The 25632-nt window shown below is 42.1% G+C and overlaps 1 protein-coding gene across 1 annotated transcript; it reads left to right on the forward strand.

Moving 5' to 3' along the window:
• Positions 1-515: 515 nt before the first annotated feature.
• Positions 516-14174, forward strand: LOC124544729 (endocuticle structural glycoprotein ABD-4-like). Its single transcript, XM_047123379.1, has 3 exons — positions 516-633; positions 6487-6620; positions 12401-14174. The coding sequence occupies exons 1-3, from the start codon at positions 619-621 to the stop codon at positions 12711-12713; spliced, it is 462 nt and encodes a 153-aa protein (XP_046979335.1). The 5' UTR covers positions 516-618; the 3' UTR covers positions 12714-14174.
• The last annotated feature ends 11458 nt before the right edge of the window (positions 14175-25632 follow it).

Genomic DNA, 25632 nt, shown 5'->3' on the forward strand with positions numbered 1-25632 from the left:
TTTCAGACCACGGGTGCCCATGTAAAACCTCTCCCTTCCGTGTGTGGAACTCCCTGTAAATCCAAAAAGTAATTGAGGACGTTGCGTGTAAGTGCTGCTCTGAGGCGGAGTCGTTAGTGCAAGAGAGTAATCCGCATTAGATATTGCAACAAAAGTATCTACATAGATCTGTAACTGATGAACTATTCGTGCCTGATGATCATTAGTAAATATAGGAACTGACAGCAGCTAACAGCGGGACCATACGAGTTTCGAAAAGAACTGATATTCCACTTTTCTTCGGCTTTACTTCTGGATCACCGGTGCTTAGCAGGGCAGGCGATGAAAGGCTGATAAGAGCAGTGTGTTCAGCAATAAGAGAGGCGAGCAGTGGACTAATTGTGAGGTGTCAGGAAGCGGGGCTGGTGGCGGCGTACCGCCCCCGGTGGCGGCCGCGGGATGACCTTTGGGTGCCTCGTCTTCTCTCCGCTTCTCACACACACGCTGCACGCACTCGCCTGAGACGCGACGGGTGGGGTGGCCGCGCCGCCGGTATAAATAGCGGCCTGCGACGGAGCACGCCATCCTCTGCGCAGACCCGGGCAGCAGACCTCCACCAACGCCTTCTCCTCCACCAGCATGCTGTTCTCTCAGGTAAGCACTGGACACTTGCTCGGCTACCTGCCTCGGCGCATGTTTCAAAAGTTGTCTAGGGTGATTCAAGTATTATCTCCGTCGCGACAGGACCAAGTGTCCAATTCATTGACACTAGTGACAATAACTCTTCAAAAAATTTCTTTTGACATCTTGTGGTAGTACACAACTTTCTGGAGTTGGAGTCAGTTTACCATCTTTCGTTCAGTCGAGATTTAATGGTTACCGCCCTTGACCAAGTTATAAGGGAAGCATCAACCAAATGAAACTATATACGTAGCTGATATAGCTACCTAACTGGTCATTTGAGATAATGATAGTGCGTTAAATTTAGACTGGGCACCTAGCTTATCACTTGAAATTCATTATACTCTTCAGTCCCGCGTGGTGCATTTCCCAGAAAAAATTATTTAACAAGCTGAGAATTACGGAAATTCCAGAGCGCGTACTTTCGGATCTGAATGGGCATCTCAGTCCAGTCTGTGTCTAGCCACAAGCGTTGCAGACTGTATGCTGTGCCATTTTTGCAGATGACAACAGAACAGCACTGCTTAGAACTTGCAATAAAATGTTAATGTTTACGGTCTTAAGGCACTTGGAATACTCTTAAATTATCCGTAAATTTAATTTTCTTAAAAGCATAGGTGTCTGATAAGCGCTTATCGGTGTTATACTTCCTAATTAATCTACTGTAGCTCAGTAGTGGTGATGGGGGGGGGGGGGGGGGGGGGAGGGAGCATGGGAAGGGTGTGTTTGTAGGTACGGTAACAATGAAAAAACAAAATCTTTATAAAGTTTTTGTCTATTTCTTTAAGTTGTCGTCAACCTTACAAATATACTCCCAGAAGCGGAAAAGAAAATGCAAGCATTTAAGATCTGGTGCGATACAACTATGTTAAAAATTTGGGGAATGGTAAGATAATAATTGAAGAGCTTCTCCGCATAACTTGCGAGGAAGCGCAAATATGGAGGACACTGAAAGAAGAAGGGACAGGACAATAGGACATGCGTTGCACCATCACGGAATTATTTACTTGGTTCTAGAGGGTCCTGTATGGGGTAAAAACTGCAGGTGAGGACTGGGATTGCAATATATCTTACAAGTAACTGAGGACGTAGGCTAGAAGAGCTGCTCAAAGATCACTGATTTGACACTGGAGAGAAATTCGTGGCACACAGCATCGAGCCAGGCAGACTACTGCTCATTCTCCGTCTCCCCTCTCCACCAACCACAAAAGAGATACTTTTTGCAGTAAGAAGGAACGGAGTTCTATCTTATCTACATAATGGATTTCGTTTTTCTGTTTCTATTCAAAGAGCCTTTTTGTTTTATTTTCATTTGTGGGAACAGATAATGGTCACTGGAGCCACTGATCGAAGGAGTGTATTATTCTAGAGAGAAACCACTTTAACTATAGGTAATTCTGTCTTTTTGCCCGTGTCAACAGTGTGTTTACAGTAAAACAGGCTTTCTGAACTAGTTTTAAATATTAGTTACGAGAAAGGAGACGATGATCGTTCTTGTAGTAATGGTAGTAGAAGCATCAGTTATATTGTGTGAAAGCAAGCCACATATAGCGTTGTGAGGCTGCAATCGCTTAGAGGAAGGAATCGTGAGTCTGTAGCAGGATTAAATGTTGCTGGGAGCTTTGGAGTAGGTGGTACGATTCTGAGTTCAAAAAGAGTTTTCTCTGCCAAGTTTGGGATCCCTGTAAAATTGTTCTATGTCTATTTCCAAAATCTCGAATCTTACTACACTTAATATATGATGTTGTACAATGTATTTGCTAAGTAATAAAGGTATTTCAACAACACTGAGAGACGCAAAGCACTTTGACTATCAAGCCTCTTTTCAATATCTTAAGTACTTTGTGTCAGTAACTCTCGGAATCCACCAAAGCGTGTATTATGTACATACGTTCCAATATATGTTTCACTACTGCGGCATAAGCAATTAAGATAATTGAAACTCCTTGATATGAAAAACTACACAATGAACCAGCTATGTTATTAGAGCTATGTATCGATAATAGTGCTAGTAATTGCAACCGTCAGCAAGAATATAATGTTCTCATGCATGCTGCTAACAGCTGGTGAACACCACCAGCAATTCTGAAACTATACTTCGATATTCCGAGACATTTGTAACTCAACATAAGTCCCATAGGCTTTTTTCGTAGTAACAGAGCAAGATGGTGAAGTAACGCGGTCCTCTGTGATTATCAATCGAGTTGCAGCCCTGAAGCAAAGTTTCACGGTGAGTTCTACTACTTACATTAGGGTCATGTTATACTCCGCTGAAACCCCTCAGAAGATTTCGTTAGTGCGATTTGCCGAGAATTTATTCCTGTAGAGACCGGTAAAATTTCAGAGCAAATGTTATTTCTGGTAATATTTAACGCATGACATCGAGACCACCAATGACGGAATGTATACGGAACACTTCATCTCTGTAGAGTGTAGAAAACGAAAAGAGAAAAAAAAAATGAGATTGCCTACGAGTCTTACGCCAGACAGTAGTTAGTGGAAAACTCGTGAGGTGGATGGAAGTCCTTCTCATTAAATGCTGCAAACTAGTAGATACAGAGATTCGTGGTAATAATATGAGATCTTAGGTGTTGGACAGTAAGGGTCAGTGGCCCTTTGAAAAGGTGTGGCGTAATACTAGCGAGAGCAGACCGCCCTTGACAGAGCATTCTCCGGCAAGGTTGAGAGGCTTTCGCTTGGAGATCACGTCGGAAGATCCACCGCCGACGCACGACATTGGCACGGGTCGCGAATTTCTTATGGCTTTTACCGAGATGGGGGTCCCATCTGACCTTGGTGCACTGTATCCCTATCGTCAGTCTTCTGACTCCTCCTCTCAACTTTGTACTTTTAGTTTATTGTATCCACACATTTGTTTCCTCTCCATTTTCGTTGAAACACAATTATCTCTGTCTGATCAGTTCACTTAGTTTCCATCATCTTCCTGTTCCGCCTTACGTCAACCGTTCTGATTGTTTCTTTGATGATTATCGCCAGTGTATGTGGCTCACTTACGCACAATACTGTGCAACAGACGTGCTGTCTCACAAATTCCTTTCCACCCTTAAGCACCTTCCTAGCGAGAAATTCTCTCAGTGTCTTTTATATCCTGATTCTTATGGCCTCCATGCTTCGTCCGGCATACATTAATTTACTTCTTAATATTTTCACCTTATTTACCTTTGCTACTTAGCTTTCAGTCTACATTATTATTTCAGCGATCTGTTCATTCCTTTTAATGAGTTCAGTAATCCTTCCTCATTTTCTTTAAGGAAACATAGTCCTGGTTTTATGTGAAATGAATTGGAAGTGAGGAGTAGAAAACTTTGCAGTCAAGAAATCACTGAAGTACATTTCATGGAACACTGTTTCCTGTATCAACAACTGTGAGTTTTCAAGTAAAACAATAAAAAGCGCAGTCAGTTTCGCAGGCTTTCCCCATCTAAACAAGATATTTCCATAAGATTTCCGTCCGTTCTTCGATATCACCATGTACAAAACGTCCTCAGCTTATATCAGCAAATATGTTGTACCCAGCTAAATATTACTGGTACGATTGGCGACGGAGTTATACTACACGTGGCCTGTTGTGGAAGCCTAATGGGATTTACAAGTGTAGTTACTTCCCATATCGAGACAAGCTACAAGATTGCAGAGGTTTCACTTTCGTCATTCATTATAAGCTGTTCTTCATATCCGAGCTTCCAACCAAGAAGAAATCTTCCAAATAAGGCTTTCAGCCATTAGACAGAAATCGCCCCATACTGAGAAATTGGATTCAGAGTGTTGGTATGACAAATGACTTAGTGAATCAGAATGTTTGGGTTAGTTCACCTCAACTAGTGTGTCCTTGTGTGAGTTACGAATTTGTGGTAGTTTACTTGAAAGGGATGAAAGTGTGAGGTCAGATACATCGCTGTCTCGCGATGCCTGCTGCAATTCTGTACTGGTCGAGAGACTTCATTCTTCATCTCTCTCGTGAAGCTGTAGAAATGAAATTGACCATCCTTTTATTGAAGAGAAAATTCGGTATTTGCCTGAAGTGATATATAGAAGTCAAAGGAAAGCTACATTTGCATGCATGGCGGTAGATTTAAATCTCGCTTCTTCACCTTTATAACTTGATAAACACAGGAAACAGACGCATTGGCTACCTTACTAGTCGAATCACAAATCTCCTTTAAATACGAGTTGAATAATTCATTTAGTTTTCAAAGCAGAGCTACAGCACCGCTATCTCAATTTACTTCGAAGACGCGTTTAGTCATCTTCAGGTGAAAATTTGAAGAATAAGCTACCGTATATCGTTCGTATCAGAGAAAAATATCGATATGATTGCCAATCGAAAGTAGTTCCGAGAAAAAGGTACTGTACAAGTAAGGGGGACATAGACTGTAGTTTCAATACTCGACTAAAAGTTTCGAATCGTCACACCTTCTTGATAGTAAAATAGCTAGGCAGATCGTCAGGAAATCTAAATAATTCCTCATACTTAACGTGTATCGTGACTATTACAACTTCGAAATGTTAACGCGACGCGTCTGTTTGTTCGAGTAGCCTCAGCAACATGGGATTTAACACGCAGTGAATGAACCCAGTATGTTGTCCTCGATGGTGAGTGTTCATCGGAGGTGAGGGTATCATCTGGAGTGCCTCAGGGAAGTGTGGTGGGTCCGCTGTTGTTTCCTATCTACATAAATGATATTTTGGATAGGGTGGATACCAATGTGCGGCTGTTTGCTGATGACGCTGTGGTGTACGGGAAGGTGTCGTCGTTGAGTGACTGTAGGAGGATACAAGGTGACTTGGACAGGATTTGCGATTGGTGTAAAGAATGGCAGCTAACTCTAAATATAGATGAATGTAAATTAATGCAGATGTATAGGAAAAAGAATCCCGTAATGTTTGAATACTCCATTAGTAGTGTAGCGCTTGACACAGTCACGCCGCCGATTAAATATTTGGGCGTAACACTGCAGAGCGATATGAAGTGGGACAAGCATGTAATGGCAGTTGTAGGGAAGGCGGATATGCGTCTTCGGTTCATTGGTAGAATTTGGGAAGGTGTGATTCATCTGTAAAGGAGACCGCTTATAAAACACTAATACGACCTATTCTTGAGTAGTGCTCGAGCGCTTTGGATCCCTATCAGGTCGGATTGAGGGAGGACATAGAAGTAATTCAGAGGCGGGCTGCTAGATTTGTTACTGTTAGGTTTGATCATCACGCGAGTGTTACGAAAATGTTTCCGGAACTCGGGTGGGAGTTTCTGAAGGAAAGGAGACGTTCTTTTCATGAATCGCTACGGAGGAAATTTAGAGAACCAGCATTTGAGGCTGACTGCAGTACAATTTTACTGCCGCCAACTGCCGGCCGCGGTGGTCTAGCGGTTCTAGGCGTTCAGTCGGGAACCGCGCGACTGCTACGGTCGCAGGTTCGAATCTTACCTAGGGCATGGATGTGTTAGTTAGGTTTAAGTAGTTCTAAGTTCTAGGGGACTGATGACCACAGATGTTAAGTCCCATAGTGCTCAGAGCCATTTGAACCATTTTTTTGCCGCCAACTTATATTTCACTGAAAGACCGCAAAGATAAGATAAGAGAGATTAGGGCTCGTACAGAGGCATATAGGCAATCATTTTTCCCTCGTTCTGTTTGGGAGTGGAACAGAGAGAGAAGATGTTAGTTGTGGTACGAGGCACACTCCGCCACGCACCGTGTGGTGGACTGCAGATTATATATGTAGATGTAGATGAAACCGAAGTTTCAAGTATAATGCGAGGAAAAATGGCAGATTTCAGGATCGCTGTGTGCCCTTTTGTTCCAGATCGTCGCCCTGTCTCTGGTGTGCCTGACGGCCGCGGCACCTCAGTTCCGCCAGGCACCAGGCGCACCAAACGAGCCCATCCCCATACTGAGCCAGGAGCAGGAGGTCAACTTCGATGGCTCCTACAAATACAGGTGAGTCACAATGGAAGGGAGAACCAACTGCCACACACTGTAACCGTAGATCAATAATATCTGGAAATCCACTGGATGACGCTAAACGGAAGTTGATCTGTCATAATGGTCCATAATATATTTACACTGCACGAAGTGGCTAAACGGAAAAACGTCTGATTGGAAAATATTTGCAGAGTTACTGGAGGAACTTGTAAGCATTACATTTTACACTTGCCAATTCTGCTTCTGTTCTTCGATTTACACTAGCATGGCCGGTGGTTGTGGCCGAGCGGTTCTAGGCGGTTCAGACAGGAACCGCGCTTCTGCTACGGTCGCAAGTTCGGATCCTGCCTCGGTCAGGAATTTTTGTGATGTCATTAGGTTAGTTAGGTTTAAGTAGTTCCGTCTAGGGGACTGATGACCTCAGATGTTAAGTCCCATAGCACTAAGAGCCATTAGAATCATTGTACACTAGCATGCCTTCTAGTAATATTTTACTATCGACTCCTGTTGACAATTTAGTTAAGCAAATTTTAGTTGGGATGAATCTTTCACAACTGTCAATCATATTAAAACACCGAGTCTGGAAAGCTATGAATGTAGTCCTTGGATTTAAAATAGAAATAATTTTTACACGAATCATAAACAAGAAAAAGCATTTTCTAATATTTTAATTCCGGAGAACCCTACTCCTTAGCCGAGGTCGCTAACGCATGGCTATGTGGTGACGCTTGACTGGAAGATAAGGCGGTTCAGATGCTGTTGGCGCGAAAGTTTTCACTGCCAGTATTTGGCAGGCAAGGGGAAGAGAGGTGGTCGAGTAACTTTCCTGATCGCCACTCTTAACACCAATATTGCGGATTATGTTCCAAACCTCTCTGCAGTCTCTCAAGGAGTGAGAGCATGTGACACTTGACGGTAAACCTTCCGTGTATACTAAGTTTTATTGAGCCTTAACTGCAACAGAAGTATTTTCCTTCAGTGACAGATTGAGGTACACATTTTTCAATGTTTGAGTTTTTCACCGTGCGCAGATGCTGCGAACTGTGGGGGCATTGCTACAAAAATATCAGCAAGTAAATGTAGCCCTGTACAGTAGCTCGTGACCCCCGTCTGCAGCTCGTGGTCTCGTGCTCGCTGTCTCGCTTCCCAATCGTGGGGTCCCGGGTTCGATTCCCGGCGGGGTCAGGGAGTGTCACCTGCATCGAGATCACTTGGTGTCTGTGTTGTCCTCATAATTTCATCACCATTCATGAAAGTAGCGAGATTGGACTGAGTAAAGATCGGCAATTTGTACGGGTGCTGAAAACCGCGCAGTTGAGCGGCCAACAAACCAAACATCATCATCATCGTGACTACCAGAATACACTGCTGTGGAAGATTCGCTATGTTTCATTATATAATAGAATATTGTTATCTTGCATGGCAATTGCTGAATGATTGTTTTATTTATTACAGTAGAGTATTTCATAATCAGTTATTTTAGTCCATAGAATGAAGCCACGTGTGGTAAGTAAACCTCAAGCACGAGTACGCATTTTTGTATAAATCTTGCATCTAAAGCAATTAAAAATCGCCTAAGAAAGAAAACTTTTCCCCAATCCAGAAAAAAATACAGGTCTCAAAAGGTTAAACTCGACAGCTCCCTTGGTACATTTCGAGAGGAGCTGGTTATGTATCGGCATCGGGCTTCACCCTCTCCCTTCCCTTCATTCATTATTAAAATATTTATTCCCATGATAGTGTCATACAGGCAGCCATCACAGACCTGCTCGACACAGACACATACTTGTCAATTCGTAACAGGCCAGAGGATGGCAACAGAAAACCACCTTCACTAGGACCTTGCTTAGATCGGCGATGCATGATTCCTGCATCTCCTCTCCTAGCTTTTCCTCAGTATGGATCTACTTTGACTATAATTCTCCATACTGTGAGAGTTTTTCTATATAGCCAGGGAAACTCATAACAGATTTGAGTTTATAGTGTTTTCCCGGTTACATAACAGCCTAATACGTATGTAAATCGGTATGCCCGTGTTAGCTTCATGCAACCTTTGGCGGTCAAAACAGACCATGCATCTTCCCATCAACTTGGGACAGCCCGCTACGTAATCTAGGCTCACAGCATCAAGGTTAGCAGGACCTCTGCGTAATAACTTCCCAAAGGGAGATTAGGCACATGAGACACATTAAATCATGCGAGGGAAAGCAGAGGAGCAGGTAGAGATAAGTCTTGTAAGTGTAACGACGCAGCTCTGTTGTTGAGGTACAAGGCAGGCGTGCCAGTACCGAAGCTACGGCCAACACTGCGCGAACTACTGCCGAATGCGAGTCCAGTGTGCTAACTACTGCGCCATCGGGCTCGCTATCACGGATCAAAGAATCAAAGAAAGGCTGCCTGCAGCACCTGAAAGATATTGATGTCCCGTGCGGTTGCCGAAGCCATTAAATTCACGAGACACGACCACCAACGACGTGAGCTACGGCCACTTTGCGGTCGCGATGCTCCGGCGAGCTGTTGGCGACGCGGCTCCTGTGGTAATGCAACGACGTGGGCGCACATTAGCGGCGCGTTAGGACGAAATGTCAGACCGGAGACCGCGGGTGACCGACTGCTTTCCCTCGCCTGACCTCTGCCTCCGACAGCCACTCAGCAGCCGGCCGCTGACCCACTGACGGCAACGGGGGACGTAACGCATGTAAGGCTTGACTCACCGTGGACGGGTGCGTCCTGTAATGCCGTACAAGTCCTCCTTTCTGAGGACATTGCGTAACGTAGCAATGTCGTCTTTTACGCAGCCTCAAATGTACAACACGGTACTACAAGACGGCAAATTCGATACAGAAAGGAAAACTATAGTGTACGTTCACAAGAAAAGTATTATTCACTCCCTTATTAGAGCATAATCGTAGTTGTGAATGGTATACATGGTGTAGAACTGGAATCAACTAAAACTTTGTGTTCTGCCTTAGGCAGGTCTTGTCAGGGGGAAGCCTCGTCAGAGAGGTCCACCGCATGAGCGTCTAGGGAAGTGATTCCAATGGTAGTTCCCGTTGCCTTCCAGTGATGATGATGAAAAGGTAATCAGGACAACACAGCAAACAGCTGGGAATCGAACCCGGGCCCTATGGCGTGACAGACCGCCACGCTGACCACTCAGCTATCGGGGTGGACAACTGGAATCAGACCACTGTGTGATCCAGTGGTGAAGTAGCAGTAAGGGGCAGAAGTGCGTAAGCGACAGAAATGCTGGACGGGGCTATCGTGTTGGGATGTGACAACACTGTGCATGAGGTTTACCAGATTTTGGTGCGTTAAAGGGAGCAGTCCAACCAGTCCACAAGTTTTGGTTTTCCATTCGCAGCCTCGTAATACGGCGAACCGTGTGAATTATGCCTTGTAAAAGACCTTTAGTCTTAGCCGCATTTAATGTTACACGTATTCAGTGAGCCGCGCAGGTAGCAGTGCGGTGTCAGGCGCCTAGTCACGGTTCGCGCGGCTACCCCGTCGGAGGCTCGAGTCCTCCCTTGGGCATGTGTGTGTGTGTGTGTGTGTGTGTGTGTGTGTGTGTGTGTGTGTGTGTGTTGTCCTTAGCGTAATTTAGTTTAAGGTAGATTAAGTGCCGGCCGGGGTGGCCGAGCGGTTCTAGGCGCTACAGTCTGGAACTGTGCGACCACTAGGGTCGCAGGTTCGAATCTTGCCTCTGGTATGGAGTTAGGTTTAAGTAGTTCTAAGTTCTAGGGGACTGATGACCTTAGAATTTAAGTCCCATTGTGCACAGAGCCATTTGGTAGATCAAGTAGTGTAAGCTTAGGGACCGATGGCGTCATCAGTTTGCTGCCATAGGAACTTACCACAAATTTCCGTATTCAGTGGGCCAAACAGCACAGAATGGGACATTAGCTGACGAGAGGCATGTCGTGTGATCGGACGAGGCTTTAATCTACCTTTTTTCAAACTATGTGAAGCGTAGTGTTTACCGACAACCCAGCTCGGTTACCTTCAGTGTATGGAGGGTATAATGCAGCGCGGAGGCGATTCTGTGATGTTTTAGGGGTTTATCGTACCATGAGTTAGACCCAGCTGTGCTAAAGTCAGTATGAACGAGGATTTTTGTTCCTTCCCGGTCACAGGTGTTGCTTTTTCTTCTACAGATTCGCGACGAGTGTGCTATGGCCACTTCCAAGAGGACCCCAGCCATGTTCGTAGTGCCGAGCTCATACGTTTCCGGTTTGACCAACACTCAGATATGATGTCGCACCTCGACTTGTCCGCTACATCATCCTAATATAATCCCATAGAAAACGTCTGAAAGAACTGGAGGCAGCTGGTGAAACTTAACAATCAATACCTCCACAATTTGGCAGTTCTGCGGGATATAATCGCCAACGAATAGTTTCAACTCGATGAGGTATTCCTGAAGAGACATGTGAACTCTCTTCCTCGCCGGATTTAGGTCATTATATATGCTAGATTTTACACTACATTAGCGAGATGCTCCTGGGTGGAGAGGGGTTTTCTTATATTGATGAAATAGTCAGCTACGTGAATGGTTTACTGCAACTCTCCTCGATAGCCTATGTTGCGCAAATGTTTTCAACTCAGCATTACTGCACCCTTGACACGTTTGAGCCTGCTAAATGTATTCGAGTTTCTGTCTCCCTCTCTGCAATTTTTACCCATCACATCCATCTCCATTTCCAAATGATTTTGTGATAGCTCTCAATGTGCTACATACAAAACTTTCAGTCAAAATGTGGAATAAAACTCTTTTCCTCACAGTTTGATTCAGTACTTCTTTCCTGGTTACTCAAACTACCTGTCTACTCTTCAGCACTCTATACGTGTTACTCGTAATTCGGTGTAAAATATGACAAGACGAACTGACGAATTTTTATGAGTATGAACAATGTTTTTGTCCCGTTCGTTTAAAGCAAAGTCGCTCGTAACGTCAGCTACGTTTAGTTCTTTAATTTTACACGTGGTATTCAAAAGGATGTAATTAAGTTAACCAAATTCAACCACTTGTTAATTAAATAGGAGAATAGTTTATATAATATAGTACAGAACTCTGGAAAGAGCTTGAAACCTGTCTAGCCCAAAGAAGATAAGCACGAGGGATTAAATGTGTTTGGGTAGTTTTGCTGTTAGTACCGATAGGTTTATTGACGAAGATTTGATTGATATGCAACTTTTATGGAAAATGCAAGTATCTGCCAGACTGACTCGTGTTTCAGAAGATCGCTAATACCTGGTACTTCATGTTCAGCTGATTCCACGTAGCATTAGAAACTTTGTACACAGAGGGCATTTCCAGACCGTGTGCTTTGGCGTTCTCCCTAGGCAGGGATGATTTTTTTAATTTATTTCCTCCTGAGTCGTAAGTACTTTGATTAGCCCTCCAGAGGGAATTCCTTTTTTGGAAACACAATGTCGGTCCTTCTCCTTTTAAACAGAAGGAGATCCGTGTGCAATAACACTACTGTTTCATGTTTCTCCACACAGTTGCTTCGCATTGTTTCAGCCCTCCAGAGAGATTTTACTTTTTGGAAACAGGATGTCAATTCTTCTCCTTTTAATCAACCCGCACCTGCTAATGAATGAGGATCCGTGGTATAACAATACTAATGTCTCATGTCCTTCCTCACACTTCCTCCTCACAGTTTCAGCCCTTCCGAGTGATTTTATTGTTCGGTAACAGGGTGTTAGTTCGTTTCCTTTTAATTAGACCGCGCCTGCCAAAGAAGCAGGACCCCTGGTACGATAATATTAATGTTTCATGTTTCTCCTCACAGTTTCGAGACGGGCAATGGCATCGTCCAGGAGGAGCAGGGCTTCCTGAAGAACGCCGGCAACCCTGAGGCTGAAGCGCAGGTGGCGCAGGGGTCCGCGTCGTACACGTCGCCGGAGGGCGTGCAGATCCGGCTGGTGTACACGGCTGACGAGAACGGCTTCGTACCGCAGGGCGAGCACCTGCCCACGCCGCCTCCCATCCCTCCGGCGATCCAGCGCGCCCTCGAGTACCTCGCCACCCTCCCGCCTCAGCCCGACGAGCAGGGAGGGCAGCCACAGCCAGGAGTCTTCCGTGCCCCCGCGCGCCGATTCTAGGTCCTCCGTCAATCCAGCCCCACCCCTCCGAAATATCGTATGAGGCCGCGGTCTCCTACAGGCGATGATCCCTGTGCGGTGATCGGGGATTCATTTAACTGACCAATCAAACCACAGCCGTCGTAGTGGCGAACCGAAACTGAATGTCAGACCTGGGACTTTAAACTGAAACAGATGATACTGCGGTCTGGCACCCAGTTTCCTTGCGGCACTAAGTGTTGCCTACACTTCACGTGTTTGTGACGAGTCGAAAGATTCCGCTTTAAACGGAGTGTCTCCAAATACGTAAAATGTAACGAGTTGCACAACGTTCATCTGAGAATACTGATTCTGTTACATTCGACTGATCTAAATGCACTAAACTATACCGAAATTTCACGTAGTGTGAGGATTATCTGAAGAAGATGTTAGAATGTAGTGTAAAGCCACGAGTAAAATGTAAAGACTTTACTTCAAAGCGCAGACTGTAACAGTGAAAGCTGGAAGGTAGTGCTTGCTGATAACTAAATGGAGATGTGTCTTCTGGGGACCAAATCATACAGTAAAAGCTGGTAGCACCGGGGTAGTATATTGATCTTTTAGATTAATTTGTCAGAATAGAGATATTCGCTTTCCAGTCAAAGCTAGCATCAGTCTTCGTAACATTCAGGCAAAAGTACTTCACCTAAAAGGTAGTTTATTATTATACAACAATATCTCTCAATTTGCTAGAACTTCCGTAAACTCTTCGAACGTCCCAAGAGGTTTCTGAAGCCTTCATTTTGCAATGAGATTCAAAATAATGTGCAGCACTAAATAGGAATAGAAAGTTGTAAATTGAAGATGGATGTTAAAATCGTTCGATATGTATTAATATTAGGTGTTGAAGCTAATAAAGTTTCTTTAGTTTTATTTCGCCTACGATATGTGACTAACACGTTCGTGAAGTAGGAGATTTTTGCTAAGGGAGTAATTCTATGTGCCATATTAAAATATTGTAAGTGGACTTAAAAATCCATTACTCGATTTTTATTCGACAGGCTTTCTTAAGCCGATGGATGTTTCAACATCTCGTTTTTCCAGGCAATATGCCGATGTCCTTGGTAGAGCACAGATTCAGTTCAAGACTGATTAAATGTATGCGGATACGGTATAGATTAGTGGCTGTTTGCTGTTTAGAACATTAACGTGTCTTTACGAGTACGGTATTTATCGATACTAAAGCTTTACGTTAGAAGACGAATTATGTAAGATAAATGAAATACACGGTATTGTTGGAGTAACCTAGTTATAGATACATCCGCGATCAGCTGTGGAATTAACATACAACTGAAATTTCGGTAACTGAAAATTTTCCTCTTATGTTCGCTCACTACAGCTTTGAGATAATTCATTTACCTTTCTTATCTAAATAGTATGGTAAATAATTGTATTTTTGTTGTATTACCGACGAGATTTCTAAATAAATAATTTTATATAAAATTTCCTGTGTATTCCTTTCTCAAACTTACGTACCTTAATCACTGGATTACTCTTACTGTACACAACTGACAAACACGATATTTGATTTTACGTTAAATAACCATGAAGTACATTCACAACATGAGAAATAGGTCTCCAAAAGTCCGAGTGAAATCTTTGCTCGCAAACTGAGGGCGTGACGTGGGTTTCTGCAAATCTGTGCACCTTCGAACAATTTGTTTAACAGCATGTGCAAAATATTTCAGTCAGTGAGAAACAAAAGGAAATTTTATAGACCACTACTTGAAGAGAGTAAAATTTGAAACCAGAATGTGCAAAATAAGATGAGTCACAGCTGAAACTGTAAAGATTGGTTCAGATATCTACGTACTCGTGTTACACGAGAAATTTTCAGCTCAAGTCATCTGGAGACATAAGAATGACACTGAAAGAATTCATCACGCAGTATGTATGTAAGAATAATTTTTACGTCAAATATTTTTTTTGTATACTTCGTCATTGTTACTCTAACTTGCTCTCTCCCATCTCCTACTTCTCTAGTATCTTTCCTTCTTTCTCCGTCTCCCTAATCTCTCTACCCATATTATCTAAATACAGCAGTCAAGGAGGATATCACGGTTTTCCCCTGGGTTTCATACAGAAGAGAAGACGACATGCAACTATGAAACGTGCAAGCTTTGAGAAAAGCATTTAAACACACTAGAATACGAGCATTTAAACACACTGGAATACCTTCAAACACACGAGAATACATGGTGCAGCTGGCTGGTCGTTTATGAACGTGTGCGATGAGCAGTCGGCTCACCTTTGTTTGGCTTTTTGTTATTACACGACGGTAGTGTTCACAGCAGACTGCGCTTTATCATTAGGATCGAAAAGCATCTATGTAAAACCGGACTGATAAATAGCATAGCTCTCTACAAAATTCCTGGCAGTTGGTGGTAAAAATCAGTTTTTACCGAACAGCTGCTGAGGTGGTGACTCACATATGTTAAATTATTAACAGCAACTGAGTTCGATTACAGAACATAGATCCAATCTGAAACAGATGTATATATCAGGACAGTAATCGTTTCAGAGTGAGATTTGAATTCTGGATCGAAGACTTTTCCATAGTACCTAACAACGCTCCTCTCTCTCTCCCCCCATCTCCACCCCTCCCCCCTCCCCCCCCCCCCCTCCCCGACACCGACCTATCGACCCAGTTCTTCCAAGAACCTTTCACCACTCGCTGAAAAATTTTTCACAAGTTTGCAAAAAGTGAGAGAGCTATTGGTATAATGAGGCTTCCACCGGTGCCTAATGCGTTAACGGCTGCTTGCTTTGCGGGATGATGTTCACAAAATGTCAACGTGTTGTAATGTAGTACTGTAGTAATGTGGTATCCCCATATAATTTTTCCACACTATTGTGCTCCTTTGTCGAGAAACTAAGTAGAACTGTACCAGCAATTCACATCATATTATACTGAGTTCATCCTGCGTCACTAAAACGCCTATATAATACCTGTATAATACCTTCCTTCTATAATGCAGTGGACTGTGTTACATTGTACAATGCACTGCTCTGTACTTGGTAGAGAGTAGATCAAAAGGAGGAAACGTGCATTCCATTACAGGCTGAAGGTGTGCATGGGGTTAAATCGCCCGAATAAATATTTCCTACGTGGTTCTAATGTGCGTAGCGAAAAGTCACGGAAAGGCTTTTACCATTTGATGGTTTGCTATGTGTGACATCCGAATGTTGTGACTGGATTATCCCTTTGGTACGAGCGTAGAGACAATATGAAGACATTGGATTTTATCAGTGCGAGGGACTAGTTGATTGTTTTGAAATACTGCAAGTTTCAAGAAAAAATCTCATGCGTATGTCAGGTACATGCACTATAATTTTTGGTTCGTAAGGTTTTATATGTCTACAGTGACGTATATATATCTACAGTAAGGTAAATATATTTACAGTAATGACAAATTTTTTACACTGGTAAACTGTTCTCAAGATTTTACTCTTAATAATCTGTAAACGGTTTGTTAAGTTTGTTTACTTGCAAACCGTGTGCATTTACCTTGGGTTAGCATTGGCTTATCACTGTTTACTTATTGGGATAATTAGCGAAAGATTACTGCAAAATCACTCAATAATAGAAATGTCCGAATCGTATCGGTTTTTGATATCTAGATTTACATTAGCAATGTTTGAAATAAGAGCGTTTCACAATCTCCAAACTTAATCTATGATTCTGCACAAAACGAAATTAATTTTAGCAAGCGTCATAGCACAAATATGAATAAACATGGCCCTTGACATTCCTGCCGCCATTTTGTCGTGTACGCGTAAATTCTCGTGAACTATGGTGACGGACACAATATTGTGCAATCAGTTAAATAAACATTCACATTTACGTGATTTACAGCTGCTGAACACTGACTCATCGTGCAACATACTGTGAAGCCGGTGACTTCTCTCTCATTAGACCAACCAATAGCGAGGTCTTCGGTTCGACTACCAGTGGGCAGGTTCATAGCCATTAAATACATTTAGTAGCTCGACTAGTAGTCTAGGAACTGGTTGTGCGCCGCTGCATTGTGCCCTATAAAGATTCGATAGTAATAATCCAGTAATTAATTTAAAGCAGAAATATGAAACTTCAAATAAGAGACTGGGAATGGTCTGTGAGGACAATGATGTATCCTGCCACAGATTTTGACTCAACTATAGTTTTATTAGAGTCAACAAACACGTTCCTTGAACTGGTGGGCGTACAAAAGCTAATATCCACAATAATTAAACATGATTTTAGCATTGCAATACAAGGAAACAGTTAGTTCCTCTAAGTTCATCTACGATGGTATTTTACAAGAGCTTGCTATTGTCGATTAATTCCCCACATTTATCTAGTTCATACAGTCTTTATTGGATAACAGAGTGTCATATGAAGATAAGTACAGTTGCTCGTGCTAACTCACGACGAATACAACGCATCTCCACAGAAGCAAATTGGTTTGACCGAAAATGATTAAGCTCAAACTATCTACCACGTGATCACAAACTAATACTAGCGACTCTAAGGCTGCACTGTTCTTACCACAAACAAGGACACGACAAAAGACCTTAGAACCTACCCAGTTCCTCTGCTCCTCCGTCTTCTGCTCCTCCTCTTCAATTTAATCACGTGACCACTGCTTCAGTTATGTTAGCCCTCGTAATTTCTACACACTTCGTATTAAAGAAATAAGATAAATTTTTATGTTACATTTGCGATTCGATATTACACAGATTAATTTTCTATACAGCTGAAATTATGTCTTTTGAATAAGTATTGTACTCTGTGAATCGGAACTGCAAAAATTTAGTAAAGTCCAGAACTTAATTCTTCACCCCCCTTACTGCTACTGTCAAATGACACACTCACAAGATTACCAGAATTTTTTAGTAATACATGTAAATGAAAGATATTAATATAAGCTCGTTTTGTGTAATTGTTGTGGACTCCCTGCTTTGACATGCAACCATTTTTGTACGATGTTTTTGTTTGTAACAAATTCCTATTTTGATGTAACAGTATGTCATACACGGAGTGGTCAGAAAGAGTCTGAAAAGCTTGTAATGTTGATGCAGTGTAGTATGTACTGGGAAATAGTTTCGCCAAACGTGTTCTTCGTTTGGTTTCCTAAAACCGAACAACTGAGTGATACAAAAAATGGAAAATGCGACTGTAATAAGGATCGAACCCGAACCAAAGACCAAAGACTGAGCAGTGTAGTGCACTATCACCTATGCTAAGAGAGCAACTGATCATAATTTCATAGGGCGGACCGCCTGAATGTGCACGCAACGGCCTGGTCGCCTAATTTCATTGCTAACTAACTTGGAAACGCCGCAGAGAGTTATTTTGTGAATATATGATTTTGTGTTAGATACACACAGACCTTGTCATGTTAAGACTGCTGCCTGCTAGAGCTCGGCCAAAACCTTTTGCAGTAGTTCGAAATATGGAGCGTAGATCAATGGAAAATGCTTTTAATAATTTCCACAAAGAAACTCTGTCTCGCAATCTGGAAGATAACTCAAAAGAGATTTTGGTCATACATAAAGCATACCAGTGGCAAGACGCAATCAATACTTTCACTGCGTGATAACAGCGGTGAAGTCACTGATGACACTGCCACTAAAGCAGAGTTATTAAACACGGTTTTCCGAAAATCTTTCACCAAACAAGACGAAGTAAATATTCATGAATTCCAATCAAGAACAACTGCCAAGATGTGAAAGATGGAAGTAGAAATCCTCGGTGTATCAAAGCAGTTTACATCACTTAATAAAGGCAAGGCCTCCGGTCCTGATTGAATACCAGTCACGTTCCTTTCAGAGTATGCTGATACAATAGCTCCATATTTAGCAATTATACGCAAACGGTCGCTCACAGAAAGTTCTGTACCTAAAGACTGGAAAATTGCCCAAGTCACAATAATACCCAAAAATAGAAATAGGAGTAATTCGCTGAATTACAGGCCCATATCACTAACGTAGATTTGCAGTAGGCTTTTGGAACATAAACTGTGTTCGAACATTATGAATTATCTCGAAGAAAACGATTTATTGCCGGCCGAAGTGGCCGTGCGGTTAAAGGCGCTGCAGTCTGGAACCGCAAGACCGCTGCGGTCGCAGGTTCGAATCCTGCCTCGGGCATGGATGTTTGTGATGTCCTTAGGTTAGTTAGGTTTAACTAGTTCTAAGTTCTAGGGGACTAATGACCTCAGCAGTTGAGTCCCGTAGTGCTCAGAGCCATTTGAACCATTTGAACCAAAACGATTTATTGACGCATAGTAAATACGGATTCAGAAAACATCGTTCTTGTGAAACACAACTAGCTCTCTATACTCATGAAGTAGTGAGTGCTATAGACAGGGGACCTCAAATTGATCCCATGGTTTTAGATTTCCAGAAAGCTTTCGACACCGTTCCTCACAAGCGTCTTCCAATCGAACTGCGTGCCTACGGATATCGCCTCAGCTGTGCGACGGGATTCGTGATTTCCTGTTAAAAAAGGTCACAGTTCGTAATAACAGACGGGAAGTCATAGAGTAAAACAGTAGTAGTATCCGGCGTTCTCCAAGGAAGTGTTATAAGCCCTCTATTTTTCCTGATCTATATTAACGACACAGGAGACAAACTTAGTAGCCCTATTAGATTGTATGCAAATGATACCGTCATTTACCTTCTTGTAAAGTCATTAGATGACCAAAACAAGTTGCAAAATGATTTACATAAGTTATAAGATATCTGTATGGTGCGAAAATTGGAAATTGACCCTGAAAAAAGAAAAGTGTAAAGATACTCACTTGTACTAAAAGAAATACGCTAAATGTCAATTAGGCGATAAGTCACACAAATCTGAAGGCTGTAAATTCAACTAAATACTAAGGGAATACAATTACAAATAACCTAAATTGGAACGATCACATAAATAATGTTGTGGGTAGAGCAAACCAAAGATTGCGATTCATTGGCAGAACACTTAGAAGATGCAACAGGTCTAATAAAGAGAAGGCTTACACCACGCTTGTCCTTCCTGTTCTGGAATATTGCTGTGCGGTGTGAGATCCGCATCAGATGGGATTTACGGATGACATCGAAAAAGATCAAAGTAGGGCGCCTCGTTTTCTACTATCGCGAAATAGGGTAGACAGTGTCACAGACATAATACGAGAATTGGAGTGGCAATCATTCAAACAAACACGTTTTTCGTTGCGACGGGATCTTCTCATGAAATTACAATCACCACTTTTCTCTTCCGATTGCGAAAACATTCTGTTGGCACCCACCTACATAGGATGAAATTATCATCACGATAAAACAAGAGAAATCAGGGTTCGCACAGGAAAATTTAAGTGCTCGTTTTTCCCGCTCGCCGTTCGAGAGTGGAACGGTAGAGGGACAGCTTGAAAGTGGTTCATTGAACCCTCTGCCAGGCACTTTATTGTGAATAGCAGTGTAACAATGTAGGTGTAGAATAATGAGAATTTTGGCAGTGGATTCTGAACTGAGTTAATTTATCCTTGATATAACGGGCTGATAGCTCCATGCCTGTGGTTTAAATTACTTGAAGAAATACAACAATGAGCTAAACTTTTTCCTGTGGTGAAATATCATACTTCCATTTCTTTGTAACAACTTAAATTACTCCTACGACGAAAGAATTACTGTAAAAAATAGGTTTTTTCTGTAAGAGAGTGATGAAAGATTTAGTATTTTGATCAGGGGTAGACACTTATCTCTTCAAGTAAGAAGCACCTGCCCTCGACCACAAGGATAAGAACATCTTATCTCAGCCTTAAGCTGCACTTAAATGTCACCCCATTGGTAAGGCTACTTAAATGTGAATATAAGAACAAGATACAATTATCGACATATCATTAAATATTTATTTATAATAACGGACAAATACTTGTTGTTGTTGTAGTCTTCAGTCCTGAGACTGGTTTGATGCAGCTCTCCATGCTACTCTATTCTGTGAAAGCTTCTTCATCTCCCAGCACTTACTGCAAGCTACATCCTTCTGAATCTGCTTCGTGTATTCAGTCTTGGTGTCCCTCTACGATTTTTACCCTCCACGCTTCCCTCAAATGCTAAATTTGTGATCCCTTGATGCCTCAGAACATGTCCTACCAACCGGTGCCTCCTTCTTGTCAAGTTGTGCCACAAACTCCTCCCCAATTCTATTCAATAACTCCTCTTTAGTTATGTGATCTACCCATCTAATCTTCAGCATTCTTCTGTAGCACCACATTTCAAAAGCTTCTATTCTCTTCTTGTCCAAACCATTTATCGTCCATGTTTCACTTCCACACATGGCTACACTCCATACAAATACTTTCAGAAACCACTTCCTGACACTTAAATCTACACTCGATGTTAACAAATTCCTCTTCTTCAGAAACGCTTTCCTTGCCATTGCCAGTCTACATTTTATATCCTCTCTACTTCGACCATCATCAGTTATTTTGCTCCCCAAACAGCAAAATTCCTTTACTACTTTAAGTGTCTCATTTCCTAATCTAATTCCCTCAGCATCACCCGACTTAATTCGACTACATTCCATGACAAATACATAGATTTGTAATATTGTGTTACTTTGCTTGTTCCCGTAATCACAATTGAATGATTGTGTAATTATCTCTGCAATAAGGATACGTATTTCAAACTGGAACTTTTCACTGCTTTTCAGCACAATACAGAATCAATGATATCCGCGTATTTGCGTACATCTGTGGCCACAATATCCACAGTCGACGAAACATGTATCCAATGGCAGACGGTTATCATGCGCAAATGTTCTACAGCACAATATAAATATCCCATTAAAACTGTATCTTCTCTTCGAATGTGAGCCTGAAATTGCACTAAAATTACACATTTCTGGACCGATGGCCCTAGCAGTCTGGTCCCTTCAATCCCACAACCCACACACACTCACTTCTCTTTAAACGCGTGCTGGTATGAAAATGAAACAGACTAAAATATGTTTGGTAGCAATATCTCCACGATAAGTAGAAACCATTATCGAATGCCGCGTTACGGTCGGTATGTTTCTTTTTAAGTGCAAGCGTAGAGTATAAGGGTTTTTTGAGGAAGAGTTGATGTAGTAGTCCTGTGGTCGTGCTCACTTTGGTGGTATATGTACTAAAATTTGAACGATGCGGAGAAGATTAGCATGGCATGGACAATGTGTAAGTATGACACACATCTTGAACAAGAAAATATGGCTTGGCACATTGGCTGAGAATTCGTTGACCTAGTTTCAGTTCCCACTGCTGTCATCCAGTTTTCATTTTAATTTATTCCTTGTAGTATTAAACTAATAATCATAAAATTTAAATGTACTTGAATAGTTCTATTTACATACGTAAAATTTATGTATTCAGTTTAGTTACGATTACTAATGCTGTAAGTCGAAAGGCTATGTCACCCCATTGGTAAAATTTTGCACGAGTGGCCGTTGCCTATATCCAGTGTTGTGAGCCAGAGTCAAAACTAGAGACTGTACTGCGCAGATACTGATTATCGCCACCGAAGAAGAAATTGTGTCCTTACTCTCTCTGGGCTTCGTAATGCTAGTGATCGCTTACAACACGAAAGTACTTAGCCGGGAAGATTGGCAAAAGAATGGGAGTGCAGGTCAAAAAAATGGAGCGCATAAATGTGCGCTGCACGAAAAAGTTGTTTTCTACGTTGCATGACATCTTACAGTGGTCCGACGGTTTTGATGCACCACTCTGGGATGTGATACACCAACGCTTACGAGTTTTTTCTTTTGTGATAATTAACTCGTACATCAGGTACCTGTCACTATACCGTTCCGAAGATATTTCCCTTTAACTTAGAGGGTATTAATTTCGTGTTCCGCCGTGGAAGGCTTAAGTTTTGTTCTTTTTTATTAAAGAAGTCAATAAATTCGATCTACGAAATGTAAGTATTCTTTATCGTGTACAGTCAATTATATGAAATAGTTTCAAGTTAGCGTATTATTGGCGTCCTTCCGTACGCACCACCATATTCGGCATGAACGACTCATTCACCGTAATGCGAAGGAACCAGCGAAAATAATAGCCTTTTTGACCTCAGCTCTATACACAATATTTCTGTTCTTTTGTATCACAATTATTACTTCAATAGTTTTTCCACGACTAATGAAACATATTTTATTTCAAAATTCATAGAAAATCAACTTCTATTGTGGAAAACAATCTCCATAAACGTTTTGATCAAAATTTGAGGAAAAGGGCCACACGTAATTTCGTAGCGTACTTTTCCTAATTTCAGAGATGCTTTACTGATGACTCAGTTCTTTCGCGTTATATTTCAAACTTCATTTCCGAGTAGCCAAGTTCAATACATCTCAAATCATCACGTAATCGCAGCAGCGCGGAGTGGCCGCGTGGTTTGAGGCGCCATGTCAAGGACTGCGCAGCCCCTCTCGCCGGATGTTCGAGTCTTCCTTCGGCCATGGGTGTGTGTGTTGTTCTTAATATAAGTTAGTTTAAGGAGTGTGTAAGTCTAGGACCCGATCACCTCAGCATTTTGGTCCCTTAGGAATTCACAAACATTTGAACATTTTGAACGTAATCACAATTATTAAGGGAATTGGTTTTCAAGCAGTTGATAAAATCTTTTGAATAACTTTTCAAATCCTTCTAAAATATTTATTACGCAGATATTTTTACACAATGACAAGATTGCCACGTCTAAAGTCTTACTGCATTTCCTTAGTAGTTCTTATCTAACAGTGGCTAAGGCTGAACTGAACTGATTTCAGAATTTTACAGTTCTTAATGGATTTATGCTCTTGTCTTGATTGTTCACGCAGGGTCGAACGAGTTGTTTCGGTAGTCTTCTCTGGCAGGTGGCTGTCGATTCGGTGCCGTAAGAGTCCAGCGAAGGCTTTTTGGTCTGAACATGAAGATTGGTGCTTTCACATCCGCCAAGCCCCACGCGTGGGATATAAAATAAAAAAAAATACATTTTAATGCATCAAAAATATGACTGAAACACATACCAGTTGGCGTATTAATATTACACCATTCATTAAGACCTACTTCCAAAAATCGTCTAGAGAAAATTGTCGATGATACGGCCCAGGAACCACCGTATCATCACTACCTACAGCTGGGAAGCCAAAATTAGCACTGTGGCTTATGAGGTTCGGGATTACGACACCTTCATTCCATACAACAGCTCTTCCTACGAGGGCCACCCCAAAAGAAATGCACACTATTTTTGTAAAAATACAGTTTTCATTCTGCATGTCTGAAAGTTTTACAGTGTGTAGATACATCCTTGCCGCTTGTTTTCAAACTTAGTTCAACCTGTTCCCATGAGTGACGCCGTCACAGCATGTCTTCAAGGTGCCTGCTACACTAGACGTTCGTCAGAAGCAACGTGCTGTCATAGAATTCCTGTGTTGTGAAATCGAGACAGTGGGAAACATTCACAAGAGGTTGAAAAAGGTATATGGAGATGCTGCTGTCGATCGCAGTACAGTTAGTCGGTGGGCAAACTGATTACGTGATGAAAGCGGGCACGGCAGTATTGAGGATTGTCCTCGCAGCGGCAGGCCTCGTACTGCACACACTCCAGACAACGTGCGGAGAGTTAACGAATGGGTGACTGCTGGCAGATGCATCACAGTGAACGAATTGTCACGCTACATGGGGATAGGGGAAGGAAGTATTTGCAGAATACTGAAAGTGTTGGTGTTAAAAAAGGTGTGTGCCAGGTGGGTTCCCAGGATGTTGACAGTGGCTCACGAAGAAACAAGATAAACGGTATGCAGCGAACTTTTGGAGCAGTACGAGAATGGTGGAGATGAATTTCTTGGAAGAATTGTGACAGGTGATGCAACATGGCTCCTTCATTTTTCACCAGAGACGAAGAGGCAATCAGTGGAGTGGCATCATGCAAATTCACACAAGAAAAAAATTCTCAAAACCATACCTTCTGCAGGAAAAGTTATGGCTACGGTGTTTTCCGATTCCGAAGGACTCTTGCTTGTGGACATCATGCCAAGTGGAACCACCATAAATTCTGATGCATATGTGACGACACTGAAGAAATTTCAAGCTCGACTGAGTCGTGTTCGACCACATCGGCAAAAGCAGGATGTTTTACTGTTGCACGACAATGTACGGCCACATGTCAGTCAAAAAACCATGGACGCGATCACAAAACTCAGATGGACAACACTGAAATACCCGCCTTACGGTCCTGACCTGGCTCCATGTGACTATCATCTCTTTGGGAAACTGAAAGACTCTCTTCGTGGAACAAGGTTTGAAGATGATGACTCCCTTGTGTTCGCTGCCAAACAGTGGCTCTAACAGGTTGGTCTAGAATTTTACCGTGCGTGTATACAGGCGTTGGTTCCAAGATGGCGGAGGGCAGTTGAGAGGGATGGAAATTATGTGGAGATATGAAAATATTGTTCCTAAAGGGTGTATCTACACACTGTAAAACTTTCAAACATGTAGAATAAAAGATGGATTTTTTAAAAAATAGTGTGCATTTATTTTAGAGTGACCCTCGTACAAAACTCTTTTGATAGCACTCAAACGAAATATTTCGAGAAAGTGTATTTCCTATAGATACTGTAGTACTAGAAGCGGCTGTTAGATCAATAGTGTAGCTTCTTTAGGTTATGTTACATATGCACTACTGAATCAAATCCACTGAAAGAGAGACGTTTGTGCAAATATCTTTAGAAATCACGACATGTTTTAAGTACATATTGCATGTTAGTTAACCACACACTTAGAATGGAAAACTGTGCGTTGAAGCAGAAGTAGAACATAGAAATCTGATTCAAGAGAAAATGGACTAAAAAAAACTTCCTCTGAGAGTGTGAAACTGTATATTTTTCAATCATCCTACATAGCGATAGAAAACTAACGAAACTATATGG

Source organism: Schistocerca americana, chromosome 8 (assembly GCF_021461395.2).
Source record: "Schistocerca americana isolate TAMUIC-IGC-003095 chromosome 8, iqSchAmer2.1, whole genome shotgun sequence".
Taxonomy (NCBI): domain Eukaryota; kingdom Metazoa; phylum Arthropoda; class Insecta; order Orthoptera; family Acrididae; genus Schistocerca; species Schistocerca americana.